This window comes from Peromyscus leucopus, chromosome 6 (assembly GCF_004664715.2).
Source record: "Peromyscus leucopus breed LL Stock chromosome 6, UCI_PerLeu_2.1, whole genome shotgun sequence".
Taxonomy (NCBI): domain Eukaryota; kingdom Metazoa; phylum Chordata; class Mammalia; order Rodentia; family Cricetidae; genus Peromyscus; species Peromyscus leucopus.
In genome coordinates, this window is record NC_051068.1 from 75,181,913 (window position 1) to 75,195,385 (window position 13,473).

Sequence of the window (13,473 nt, forward strand, 5' to 3'; positions counted from 1 at the left end):
GGCTTCCTGCATTGCTCACAGCTCCTTCACATCAGTAGATCAACTCAAAGATAACTGACATGTTAATGATGCTGAGCCTTTTAACTATGAAAATAGACTCGCTATAATAGGTCTTTTTCAGCCCAGCAACGTCTTACTTATAGTTTCAAATGTAGACTTTTCTACATATTTTCTTAAATTCATTCCAGGACATTCGATATTTTATTCTATTATAAATATAATTTCTAAATTATTTGGTCTCAAACTACAGTTCATTTTTTTATATTGCTCTAGTACCTGATTTGAGTTTCCTGCAAATGTAATCAAGTCACCTGAAAATAAAGACACTTTGCTTTCTGTTTCAACTGTTTTGTTTTTTATTTCTTTGTCCTGTTGTCTTGTTGTGAAGTAAGCCCACCAGAGAGCACCGTATGGACACTCTTAAAGAGGAAAGGAAAATCTTCACTGCCAGCCAGCAGCTGCATGGGGAACTTGCCCAAATCATGCAGCCCCAAGCTTTATAGCTCTTTGTCTTCTATGCACAAAAAACTACATCCTGGTAGGCACACTTCTGGTACCACAAAGCGGAACTTCACAACCAAAAAACAAGATTAGTTATTACATTGAGGGACTTTCCTGGGACGATGGTCTAGGGCTTTGTTCTGATTTTGCCAGGTGTTGGGGCTGATGTGATGGGTTTTAAGGTCAGAATGGTGCCTCTAACGTGGCATCAGTAGTTAGTGCTGAGACCTGAGGACCTGTTACAGTACTGCATTTCAAGAACTTTCAGTCTGGTATTCAAGAGGCATAGCTAGTTGGCATCCCATGGCATTCCTAACAGGCAAGAAGCACTCAGTGTTCTGTAACTGAATTTGACACCCTTTGTTAATTTGAGAAAACTCCCCTCTATTGTCTGTTTTCTGAGAAATGTGTTGGTCATAAGCCCTAGAAACCACTAAATCTTTCCTTGCACCTACTGGGATGATGAGGAATTTTCTCTATATTCTGTCAACACAGTGATTTACATAAATTGAATTTTGCATGGTAAGCCAGTTTTGCATTTCTTAATAAAACAGGCACAGTGGTAAATTGTGATTAGATCATGGTTGATTGTAATTTGATGTATCATTGAAGTCTATAGAGCATAGTCAAAGTTGTTTTTAATGCTTTGTTTCGTTTTGTTTTTGAGACAAGGTCTTATCATGATCTCCTTATAGTCCAAGATGGCCTCGAATCTGAAATCTTCCTGCCTCCACCTCCTGAGTCTGGAACTAGAGGCATGTACTACCACGCTTGCCTTTTTTTCTTTCTTTCTTTGAAACAGGGTCTCCCTATGTAGCTGAGACTGACCTCAAACTCATGGTCCTCCTGCCTCCGTTTCCCAAGAGCTGAAATTACAAGCATGTACCTTGACACCTGGCCTAAGCAATGATTTCCTAAGTAGCATATAAAATAAAGCATGTGTATCATTTTTTTGTTTGTTTTCAAAGCTACTGCACTAGGAAAGAGATCCTCTTTAGGAATATGACACCAGAGTAATAGGATAACAGAAAAAGAGTCAACTTTGGTGTTTTATCTTATACTTTCCAGCACACACACACGTGCGTGTGTGTGTGTGTGTGTGTGTGTGTGTGTGTGTGTGTGTGTGTGTGTGTGTTCCTGTACATGTATGTGGTCATATACAGTTGGAGGTTGGAGGTCAAGTTCAGATGTCTTTCATCAGGAGCTGCCCATCTTGAATTTTGAGACAGGGTCTCTCACTGATTCAGCTAGTCTGGATGGCCGGTGAGTGCCAGGGATCTACCTGTGTCTGCCTCCCCAGTTGTGGAATTACAGGCACATGCCACCAAACCAGGTCTTTTTTCTTTTTTCTTTTTTATGTGGGTTCTGAGGCTGCAGCTCATGTCCTCAAGCTTATCCAGAGAAACTTTTACCATCTCAGCTATCTCTCGGCCTCCCCACCACACTTTCTAGTGTGCTAAAATCGACATACACTTGACTGTTCTTCCCATGTAAGTGCAGGCTTCGGGGGTATTAAGTCCAAGCACATTGTTCAGTCACCACCATCCAGCTCCACTGAGCCTTTCATCTTCCCAAATCAAGGCCCTCCAACCAATTAAACAAGTATCCCGTACTGTTCCATTACTTAGTCCTGGGAAACACTGTTCTGCTAATGAATCCTATACATTTATCCATTTATGATCTGGATGCTTCGCTTACAAGGTCTTCAAGGTTCATCCACATTGTAGCATGTGTCATAATGTTCCTCCTTTTAAAAGAATGACTAATATTCTATGCTATATATATATATATATATATATAATGTAATATCCTGCTAATTTATTCATATATCCATGAACATTAGATTGCCCCAGACTTTTGACTATCGTGAATGCTGCTGCTATGAGCATGGGTGCACAAAATCTCTTCATGTCCTTGCTTTCAGTGGTTTGGGTATACACTCAGAAGCAAAGTTACTGGATTCTAGGGTGATTGCATTTCTACTTTTGCAGTAAGAGAATGGAAATAAGGTAGGGAGAAGAAACGAAAGGCATTGCCCTGTTGCTTGTTCATAGCAGTGTGCTGTTTGACATTCCCAACAATGGCGCTCAAGCTTTCCATCTCGTGTGTGATACAAAAATTCATTTGTGATCTGTGATAGACCTACTTTTGAATGATAAAATAGCAAAATAGCCGGGCATGTAGCCTTGTGATCAGTGAATGTAGTCATGACCTTAAGATGCTGTTTTGATGGTGGAATTTTGGTATCTGTTGATAGCCTCGGGATGTGATGCAAGATTGCAAAGGATTGAATCCATCCTCTAAAACCTTTTAATTCTTTGCACAATTATCTCATATATTACCTTGGCTCTGAGTGCCTTTAAATAGAAATGCACGTTCCAAATACCTCTGTCTGCGTTACTCCCTAAGGACTCTCCTCAGACAAATTGTTTTTCTTTTAATTTACCTGCTTAAATCTAAGTTGATGATCCTTGGTCTATAATATTATCGTACCAAGAGCTATTAGTGGTATGTGTTTCAATTAGGGACTCATTGCACACACACATGTGTGTTATCAAAGGATATGCCTAGTTTCTGTTTGTATGTGAGATTTCATGAAGTACGGACTGTCCTTGACCTCAGCCTGCAGCTGAGGAACTCATGATCCTCCTGCCTCCACCTCCCATGTGATGGGACTACAGTGTGACCCCCAATGTCCTGTGTTCACAGTGATCAGTGTTGTAACTAATAACCAAAGTGTTGAAAGTCCCTCACATTGAAGAATGGCTTATTCTGTTCAGGGTAAAAGGGAAGGTCATCAGCTGCAGACTCACGCCAGTGATAAGGGGCAGGTTCTGTGTGTTATCGGGTCTCTCCATGTAGTGCTATGCATGACATCAGGCCACATAGAAATGCTTCCTGGCAGCAGTCCCATGTGGGAAGATGACCCAAGAGAAGAGCAGGGACACTTGCAATCTCAGTTTTCAAAGAGTTTGCAGGAGGAGGAGGGAGCTCTCTGAGATTCTGTCTTGTGTCACACACAACTCTGTCTGAATATCATCCAGTTTAGAACATGCAAACTGTGGTAGTCTGAAAGAAAATGGTTCCCCAAAGGGAGTGGTATTGTTAGGAGGTGTGGCTTTCTTGGAGTAGGTGTGGTCTTATTGGAGGAAGTGTATCACTGTGGAGGCAGGCTTTGAGGTCTCATACGTGCTCAAGATACTACCAAGTGTCCCAGACCACTTCCTGTTGCCTGCAAGATGTAGGATTCTCAGCTACTTCTCCAGCAAGATGTCTGCCTGTGTGCCACCATGTTGCACTATGATGACAATAATGGATTAAACCTCTAAAAATGTAAGCCACCCCAATTAAGTGTTTTCCTTTATAAGAGTTGCCATGGTCATGGTGTCTCTTCACAACAGTAGAACCCTAGCTAAGACAACAAACAAAAGAATAAAGAGTACAGCTTTCAACTGGGCGTTGGTGGCGCATGCCTTTAATCCCAGCACTCAGGAGGCAGAGTCAGGCGGATCTTTGTGAGTTCAAGGCCAGCCTGATCTACAGAGTGATATCCAGGAAAGGCGCAAAGCTACACAGAGAAACCCTGTCTCAAAACAAAACAAAACAAACAAACAAAAAAAGAGTATAGCTTTCTTCTAAGACTTGGTGTGGGCCTCAAAAATATTGAGGTCAGTTCAAGGAATGAGTCAGGATCACAAAAAGGAAAAGGTTTCCACAGTAAAAGACACACAACTAGAAACACAGTTGGGACTCGGTGAGTAATTTGTTATAGATGGAACACAGAGTACCAGAGTGAGATGAATTATCCAAGGATCCTATTTTTATTACATGTGCACAGCAGAGTGAGAACCCTCCACCTTCTGCCTCCCAGAAAGAACAGTCTTGGACTTCCACACACTGGTGGTGATAGCATGTAAACTTCAGAATCACAGGCCTTACCTAATGTGGTCTTTTGTCCGAACAAAACATCTCCATTTGGTAGGTGGTCCAGCAGAGATCTTGGTTTCATAGGGGATGTGGTAGAAACTTTGCATTTCTAACAGGCAAATTAAATGTAAAAGTGAGTATAAAAAAGATAAATGGAGACAGGCATGATGGCACATACCTGTAATCGCAGCATTCAGAAGGCCAAGGCAAGAGGATTAGAATATGGGCTGACTTGACCTACATAGAAAGATCTTATCTCAAATAAAAAGATAAACAAAAAGCCAGTTGAGATAGCAAATGTAACTGTCTGCTATTTCTATACATATTAGGAGAAAATTAACTTAACATATACATATTAAACTAAGAAGAATCCCAAGATACGCCATTGTATTTGACAAATACATATTAGCTACTTTGTGACCTTCACTTAAAATTTCTTTTATTTTCCTCCTCTTCTTCTTTTCATATTTCTTTATTTCTAGTCTCTGAGTGAGAGTCTTGCTCTGTGGCCCGAGTTGGCCTAAAACTTGAAATTTTCTGATAACTTTGTTCTACACTCAAAGCATTCACAAAACTGGTGCCATCTCCATTATTCATGGTAGGAAAACAAAGGTTGCTCTCCAGCCAGCTGCCCTGTTTCATTTTGGTACCACTGCCTTCCCAGTCCAACTTAAGCTAAAGTCTTCACTTGTCCTTTTCACATCCGGAATATTCGCCCTCTCCTTCCCTGCTAAGCAGTGCTCACTGACTGGCCAATGGCCACCATTAAACCCAAGCATCTATGCACATTCGAGATCCCCTTCTCCCAGCCCTCTCAGTGGTTGTGGCACTTAGGGCAACCCAGAGCTTTCTATGCATTGAGTTTCTCTTGGGAGTCTTCTCTACCTGGACTGTTGACCTCAACTCAACTTTTCTTCTAAAAATATGCCATTACTTTTAATGTTCAGTCAAATAGCATCTCCCTTATGGCATTTCTCTCCTTTCTAAGTGGTCATAGCACTTTAGTTCATAATAGGACCGCCATGAAAGGGAATATAGACACCTTGGGGCCTTTCTGGTGATGATGGTGTGGCGTCCCCTCAAGCAGGCTTGCACGACCTCCCTGTGGGAGACAAAGGGAAGGAGGTGGTAAGCAGGTCAAGTACACAGTGCCCAAGGCCGTAGGACAGGAAGAAGAGGGATGAACAGGATGGCCCCAGACTGGTCAGTGTTTAGATGTTACAAAGGAAATATTGGGCAAAAGGTAATAGAGCTGTTTTCACAAGAGAGTAACTGGAGAGCATAAAGTCACAGGAACTTTGAGTTTGTCCCCTTAGAGCTGAATGTGATTCAGACAGGTAGATGGTCACTGCTGAGTGCAGTGCTATCTGCCCATCTCTCATGCTTCATCCAGCATCCCAACCTCAGGGAGCCCATGGTACCCAACTAAACAACAGGAAATGAGAGGGGAGAGACTTTGCTTGTGAGCGCATGGGAATCCTCAACATCCCGCAGAATCCTCAGATATATTTGAAGGACACTATTGATGACTATGGCCCGTTGCAAGCAAGCTGTGACAAAAGCCTGTAAAATCTGAATTACTACTATTGATTTTATTTCATATGAGCACAGGTAGGGCCTGAAAAAAAAATCGAGATACGGTGACATTCGTTTATGATTTGAAGGGGTTTAAAACCTGTTTATAAGCTGGCTGCTGAGAGGTGAGCAAGCTGCTTCCTTAGCTCAACTATCATGGACAGGAGCTGCTCCTACCACTGTGAACTTGGCCATGGAAAAGAAAATAAACAGCAAGCTCTTGTGTCTATATAAGGCTTTGAACCAGTGATGTGGGTATTATCATCATCCAAATTTCCCCTCATAGCAATAAATTAGTGCACAGTGTTTGTGGTAAGAGAGTCTAGGACAGTGGTTCTCAATCTGTGGGTCACAGCCCCTTGGGGGTGTGTGGAACGATCCTTTCACAGGGGTCTCACATATCAGATATCCTGAACGGCAGACATTTACATTACAGTTCTTAACAGTAGCAAAATTACAGTTATGAAGTAGCAATGAAAATAATGTTATGGTTGGGGGGGGTCACCACAACATGAGCAACTGTATTAAAAGGTTGCAGCATTAGGAAGATTGAGAACCACTGGTGTAGGATATCTCGGTAAACCTAAATTTTGGTCTCGCTCTTCTACACAGTGCTAGTTGATCCTGGATAAATCTTAACCTCTCTGGGCATCAGTTCCTTGCCTGTAAAACAATCCCTTCTGTGTAGGATGCCAAGAAACTGATGCTGCATAAATTCTGAACAGTCATGAGGAATTAGCGTGGCTTGCATCTTTTCACTGCTGCAGTCATCTTCGGCAATAAATCAGTTAGTGTTACACATGTCTCTAAAGACCAAAAATAATGAGAGGGGCAGCCATGCCTTATTCACCTCGGTGTCAGCCCGTCTCACTTAGAGAAGGACAGTGGCGAGGCGTTCCGCAGGGTGGCGAGCTCTCCACCCTCACTGCCGGCCTGCTCGGGAGGATCATGAGCACAGAATGGCTTGGACCAGACACCAGTCCTGACAGCCTAAGCCTGTTTATTAAGTCAACCAAATACACAGCAAAGGAAGATAAAATAGGTCAAATCAAGTGTTTCAGGCGCATAATACAAGGCTACAATGGGCAGAGCACTAACCCCAAGAGACAGAGGCTGGAAAGGGTCAGAAAGAAATCATTTGCGGCTTTGTAGGTCACACGGTGTTCTAACTTTCTTTCTGTTGCTGCGATAAAGCATTCTGACCAAAGGCAACCTGGGGAGGAAGGGTTTGTTTGCCTTATACATCCAGGTCTCAGTCCATCATTGAGAGAAGCCAGGACAGGCGCTTGAAGCAGAAACCATGGAGGAACACTGTGTACCAGCTCAGTGTCTAATTCAGTTAGGGAGCTTACTCATACAGCCCAGGCCCACCTGCCTAGGGATGGCACCCCCACAGTGGGCTGGGCCCTCCTATATCACCGAACAATCAAGAAACACCCCCCACACACACCCCAAAACGTGCCTACAGGTCAATCTGATCCAGGCCGTTCCTTGATTGAGGTTGATTCTTCCCAGGTGACTCTAAGTTGTGTAAAGTTGATGATAAAATTACCCAGCACACATGGTGTCCTTAACACCCTCCCCTTGTGGTTATTTCCTCACAGAGGCAGCCATGCAGAGAATGTAAGGGAATGAGCACGACTGTGTTCTAGGAAATCGTATTTAAAGCACGGGCGTAAGGCTGCATCAGGCCCCCGGGCTGTGGTCTGCCAGTCCCTGAGACAAAGGCTTGTCTCACTGCCAAAGAGGATTCACAACAAAGCCGAAAATACAGCCAGGTGGGGACAGAGAACAGGAAGGTTGCAATCACTGAGCACAAGAGAAGTTTTCCACCAAGTTCCAGCACTAAAGCAAACAAGAGCACACGTGGAGGGAAGTGTCCTGAGAAATACATGTTAGGCTGGATCAAAGCTAATTATATTCAAGGCGCTCCGGGGTTGGGTTGGGGAGATGGCTTGGTGGGTAAAGCATCGGCTGCACAGGCCTGAGGACCCGAGTTCAGATCCCAGCCCGCACATAAAAGCAGAGTATGGGAGCCCGCGTCTGTAAACCCAGCTCTGGGTTGGCGTGGGTGGTGAGGTGGGGCACAAGACCAGAGCATCCTGGTGGGTCACTGGCCAGCCAGTCCAGCCCCAAACAGGTGAGCTCCAGGCTCTGTGAGAGATCCTTCCTCAAAACAATGAGGCAGAGTAGAGATTGAGGAAGACACCTCAATGTGTCTACCTCTGGCCTCTACACATACTCATGGGTGCATATATATGCACACGAAGGTTTGGGGTTTTAGTTGCCTGAAAACTGATTGTTGGGCCAATAGTGTGATGTAGCTCCTAAGGTAATCTGATGAGCTGTTCATCCCACTTACGAAAGAGAGCATCCAGAATGGGCCAGGCAATGCTGCTATGGGGGTGGACATATCTGAGTCACCAGCCTTTGCACAGTGACTGACAAGTAGGAAGTGTTTCAGGGACACACTTCCCCTGGATGCACTCTGGCTGGAAAAGTTTTGTAGCTCTGTCTCTAAGACTGTGGAACCTGCACGGGACCAGACTAGGCCCTCTGTATATGGGAGACAGTTATGTAGCTTGGTCTGTTTGAGGGGCTCCTGGCAGAGGGATCAAGATCTATCCTTGGTGCACAATCTGGCTTTTTGGAGCCTGTTACCTGTGGTGGGACACCTTGCTCAGCCTTGATGCAGCAGGGGAGGGGTTTGGTCCTGCCTCAGCTGAATGTACCAGGCTTTGCTGACTTCCCATGGGAGGCCTTACCCTTTTGAAGGAGGGGAGGGGTGGGGGGGTGGGGATGGAAGGAGGGATAAGAGGGAGATCTGTGGTTGGTATGTAAAATTTAAAATTTTTTTTAATAAAAAAAGAAGAAGAAAACGGTCTGGCCTGGGTTCAACAGAAAGGAAGTAATATCTGGGCTTGGAGTTGAAAGGTAAGGGTGTGGGGGCAAAGTTGGGAGAGAACTACAGGGAAAACAGATGGGAAGTACCACAGTGCACCCCATGATTCTCTGCCAGGCTTTAATTCAAATACAGGTTTCTTTCAGACATGATGGTACAAGCTTTCACAGAGGGACAGATTTCCTAAGTACTAGACTAACCTGGTTTACATTGTGAATTCCAGGTCAGTCAAGGCTACATAGTAAAATCCTGTCTTAAAAAAAAAAAAAAAGCCTTAGGGGCTAGGGAGATGGCTCAGCAGTTAAGGGCACTGGCTGCTCTTCCAGAGGATGCGGGTTCAATTCCCAGCACCCACATGGAAGCTCACAACCATCTCTTAACTCCAGTTCCAAGGGAGTGCCCTCTTCTGACTTTAGTGGGCCCTGAATGAACATGGTGCACAGACGTACATGTAGGTAAATTACCCATACACATAATAAAATAATTTTTAAAGGCCTCTAAAAATGGGGGGGAGGCATCATATTTCTGAAGAACTCTTCAATTTCAGGGTTTTTTTATCCTTACCTGGGAGAGAAGACGTTAATATGTTGGTTGTTTAGAAAACATTTGGAATGCTTCAAATGAGGCTTTAGAGGAAGTTGGATTAAAGAACCAGCAGGTCTATGGTGGGAGTTCTCCCAGCCACAGATAATCTGCTTGCAAAGGAGCAAAGGAACTAATTATCTTTGGAGAGGACTGTGTGCCTGATAAAATAATTAAAAATAAATGGCTCTCCTTAGAAATGCAAATTACAAAGTACTGAAGAAACCCTGGTGGTCACATAGACAATAAATAGATGTGTTATCTGAGGTCCTTTACTTGATTGATTTTTCAATTCTGGCTATGACCAGACTGAACAGGGGACACAGCTCTTGAAAGCTTTAAACCATGACACCTCACCCTTGGGATTTTCTAGGGTGACATTAGGGACCTGCTGCTTCCCTTGAGCTCCAACTCCACCAACATGAGATAGGGGCATTACTGCAGACCCCTCTCCAACGCTCTACTGAGATCCCTTCCTTCTACTCAGTTCTATCAAAGAAAGGACAGCATTAACCAAGTACCATGGTGGTGGCTGGACAAGGTGAGGGGGAGATAGGAGGCCTCGGGGGCCAAGTAGAACACTGTTACATGGTGTATGGGGGGGGGAATGTTCTTCAGTGATAACTTACTAACTCTTAAACCAAATATGCCAATGTGTGCTTCACACACACACACACACACACACACACACACACACACACAACACCCCGAGACAGGGTTTGCTCTGTGTAGCCCTGGCTATCCTGGAACTCACTATGTAGACCATGTTGGCCTTGAACTCAGAGATCCACCTACTTCTACCTCCTGAGTGCTGGAATTAAAGGTGTGCAGCACCACCACCTGGTGCCAATTCCTATTTCTAATCCCAGTTTTCAGAGGCCAGCCTTGGTAGGAAGAAGACTCATGTAAGTTGGAGGGCAGCCCAGACTATACAGTGCAGAGCTATACGGTGAGTTCAAATTCAAGGCTAGCCTGGGTTGTATCACAGGGCCCTTTCTCAACAAAATAGAAATAGAAACAAAAACCACCCCCAAACCATAACACACAAAGCCAAAGAAACATGCCAAAAAGGCCACAACATGTTACCCTTTTGTCAAAGAATCAATATTGACTAGATACCTACTCTTATACTTTTTGGCAGTTATTTGTAAAGGGATTGGGGGGAAATGGGGCCCTGCCTAGAAAGAAGTTGTTTACTAACTGGGGACTCAGATGTTGGGCAACCGAGGCCATGCTCTCAATTCCTCTTGCTTTGCTGACATCAGATTTCTCCTGTGTCACTCATCTAGAGGGAAATGATTTCCCTTGTGACTGGGCCAAGCTGATGTTTCCCAGGGAATAAGTGATGTTGGAGAGGAATGAGAGAGGAACAAAGGCTCCTGGGCTGGTGTTCCTTGCTTTCCAGATGAGGCTGGACCTTGAGGAGGTGAAGTCTTTGTAAGCTGGGCAATAACGCTATCTACTTCTGGAGGACTCAAAGAGTAAGATGGATGATACACAAAGAACACTTAAAAGGATCTGGTTAACAACATATGCCCACGACACGTCCCTTCTGGTCCCTAGGTAACTTGGCCGAGGTCTGAAGCAGAGTTCCTTCACCCCGGTCAATCCAATCCAATCCCATCACACTCCCTCCATCAGCATAGGCGTGCCTTGAGATTCAGTAGCCTTCATCTTCGTGCCTAACTGGTCCAGTCTTCATGTCTACCCAGAGAGCCTCTTCTTTCTGGGCACTGAGACTCAGCTGTGACAACTTCCTGGCCTTCCAGTATAAGCAGAGGAGGGAAATGAGCAGCAGCAGCAGCATGATGAGGGGACAGGCGATGAGGAAGTGGAGTAAGGGTTCGGAGGAGCAGATCCGGGACGAGAAGGTGGATTCTGCAACAAAAGAGAAACACAGAAGAGAATCGGTGTCCAAATTATCTGGGCCGATTAGTCACGTACCCTTGCTTATACGTTATCAAAGGCAAGCCCGTGTAGATAACACATAGACAACAGGGTGGAATAGCACAGGCTCTTCATCCTGTGAGGGTGCAAGGCAGAGCACCGGGAGAAGAACCCTAGGACATTCTCAACACACACATCTCCCCCTGCCCAGCCACGGCAGCTATAGAACTTCCAATGACCTACTTACAACCACCAGCCCAAAAGAAAAGCAAAACAAAAAAGAAAACCTTTCCTTTAATCTCCTTCCCTCAGAAAAGACATGTATAATTCAGCCCTCGTTCTCAACTGTGGAGCTGGCCCTGAATTTTTAACTGAGCTCTTCCCACCACTGCGGCTGAGACTCACAGTGCACTGTGCCACCCTCGGCAGCTGCCGAACCTGTGGAGGAGTGTGCTTCTCCCCCTGACCCACGTCACTCACATAGGTCACCCAGCCCCTGGCTTCTTGCCCCCCCAAAGCTCAACGGTCACTTCCTATGCCTCCAGCACAGCCCCTGTCGGGTTGGATCTCACTTCTGCCAGACTTTTTCACATGGTCCAGTTCTCACTTCCTGGTCATGCTGCCATGCCTTTGTTTAGGCCCTTTTCCTTACCTTGATCGAGAATATCTGATAGTGTCCTGGGATCCATGCATTACCCACAGTGCCTAGTCGGTTGCTTAAGAGCTTTTGCTGATCTGAGCGAAACCAAACTGACTGCTGCTGAAGGCACACTACAGAGGCATACCGAAGCATGTGATCCTCAGGCAGCTGCAGTCTGCTGCAAGGTACCATCAGCAGACAAACATGTCGGCCAATGGGGCTCCTGGCCACTTCCCAAGGAAGCAGAGCAAAGTGGACTCATGATGCCACAGGTCCTGGGAAATGTCACCCTGAGCTAATGACCAAAGGCCCAGGTTACAGGCATTCAGCAGAAAGCCACGTGTGTAAAGTGCTACCGATCACTTGTTGTGGTCTTCCAACGACATTTATGCTGTATTTGAAATCGGGGCTGTTCTGAACCATCCGATGCTGACAGCAGGTGTGCTTTGCTTGGGAAACCATAAGGACATGAGCCCTCTCTTCTTCAAAGGTTAAGCTATAGAATTTATGAGATTATAGATCCTCGGTGATAAAAACAGGTTTAATAGGTCATTCTGATCTACCGCTTGCTGCAAAAAGGAGTCCCTATGGGACCTCACTGATGCACTTTACATGCCAAAGACTGCCTCTTTGCTGGAAATCAAGAATGAACCCAGACATTTGCTCCAGGCTGGCACTGTGAGCTCCTTGAGAGTCAGGCCTGTGTCTTTGTATCTTGTGAAGCACTTCCCCTGGAAGGCCTCACGGGATCCTGATAAAGGAATCAATTGCTGAGTGTATTCCTCATGCAAGAACCAGGGTGACCACCACTGTGCAATGCAGAGTGATGGTCCTTGATGAACATTAGGCTGTCTGTTCTGAATGGGGTTGGCATGAAGATGCAGAAGATGGTGGCCTGGATTTTTCCTGTTCTCATTTGTAGACTTCATCTTGCATCTGATTTTCCTTCTTGAAAACATGATCAATGGAAGAGAGATTTCGATTTTTTTCTTTGCTTTCATTTTGTTTTTGTTTGTTTGTCTTGTTCTGAGACAGAGTCTCACTATATCTCTCGAACTAACCTCGAACTCCTGATCCTCTTGCTCCAACTTCCCAAAGGCTGGGATTATGGGTGTGTGTCACCATGTGTGGTTTAATTTGTAACTTTCTGTCCTCTGTGTGCATTCTTCTCCCAAATGACCCAGCTGGACCAGTCAGTCTCCCAGGGCTCATTGGATGACACTTGCAAGCATGGCCAAAGGAGGCAGAGACAGCAATGTTGTGTTAGCATAGACCAGATTGCTGAGCCACACCTACCTACAGAAATGTCTTTTTTATAGCAACAGCCACGGTAAGAAAATGGCAAGCCCCTTACAGAGAGCCCATCTATAAGACTGTAAACAGTCTCTTCAGGTGTCCAGACTCCTGGAGAATGACAGACAGCCACGATTTTCACTTCTCCAAGGAAGCTTATAAAACT

The 13,473-nt window shown here is 45.0% G+C and overlaps 1 protein-coding gene across 1 annotated transcript in view; it reads right to left on the reverse strand.

Moving 5' to 3' along the window:
• Window positions 1-10,257: 10,257 nt before the first annotated feature.
• Cd101 (CD101 molecule) overlaps window positions 10,258-13,473 on the reverse strand; it is a 38,604-nt gene continuing 35,388 nt past the window's right edge. Inside the window, exon 9 of the mRNA XM_028877297.2 lies at window positions 10,258-11,365. Coding sequence (XP_028733130.1) covers window positions 11,148-11,365 — 218 coding nt within the window. The 3' untranslated portion in view covers window positions 10,258-11,147. The remainder of the gene's footprint in view (window positions 11,366-13,473) is intronic.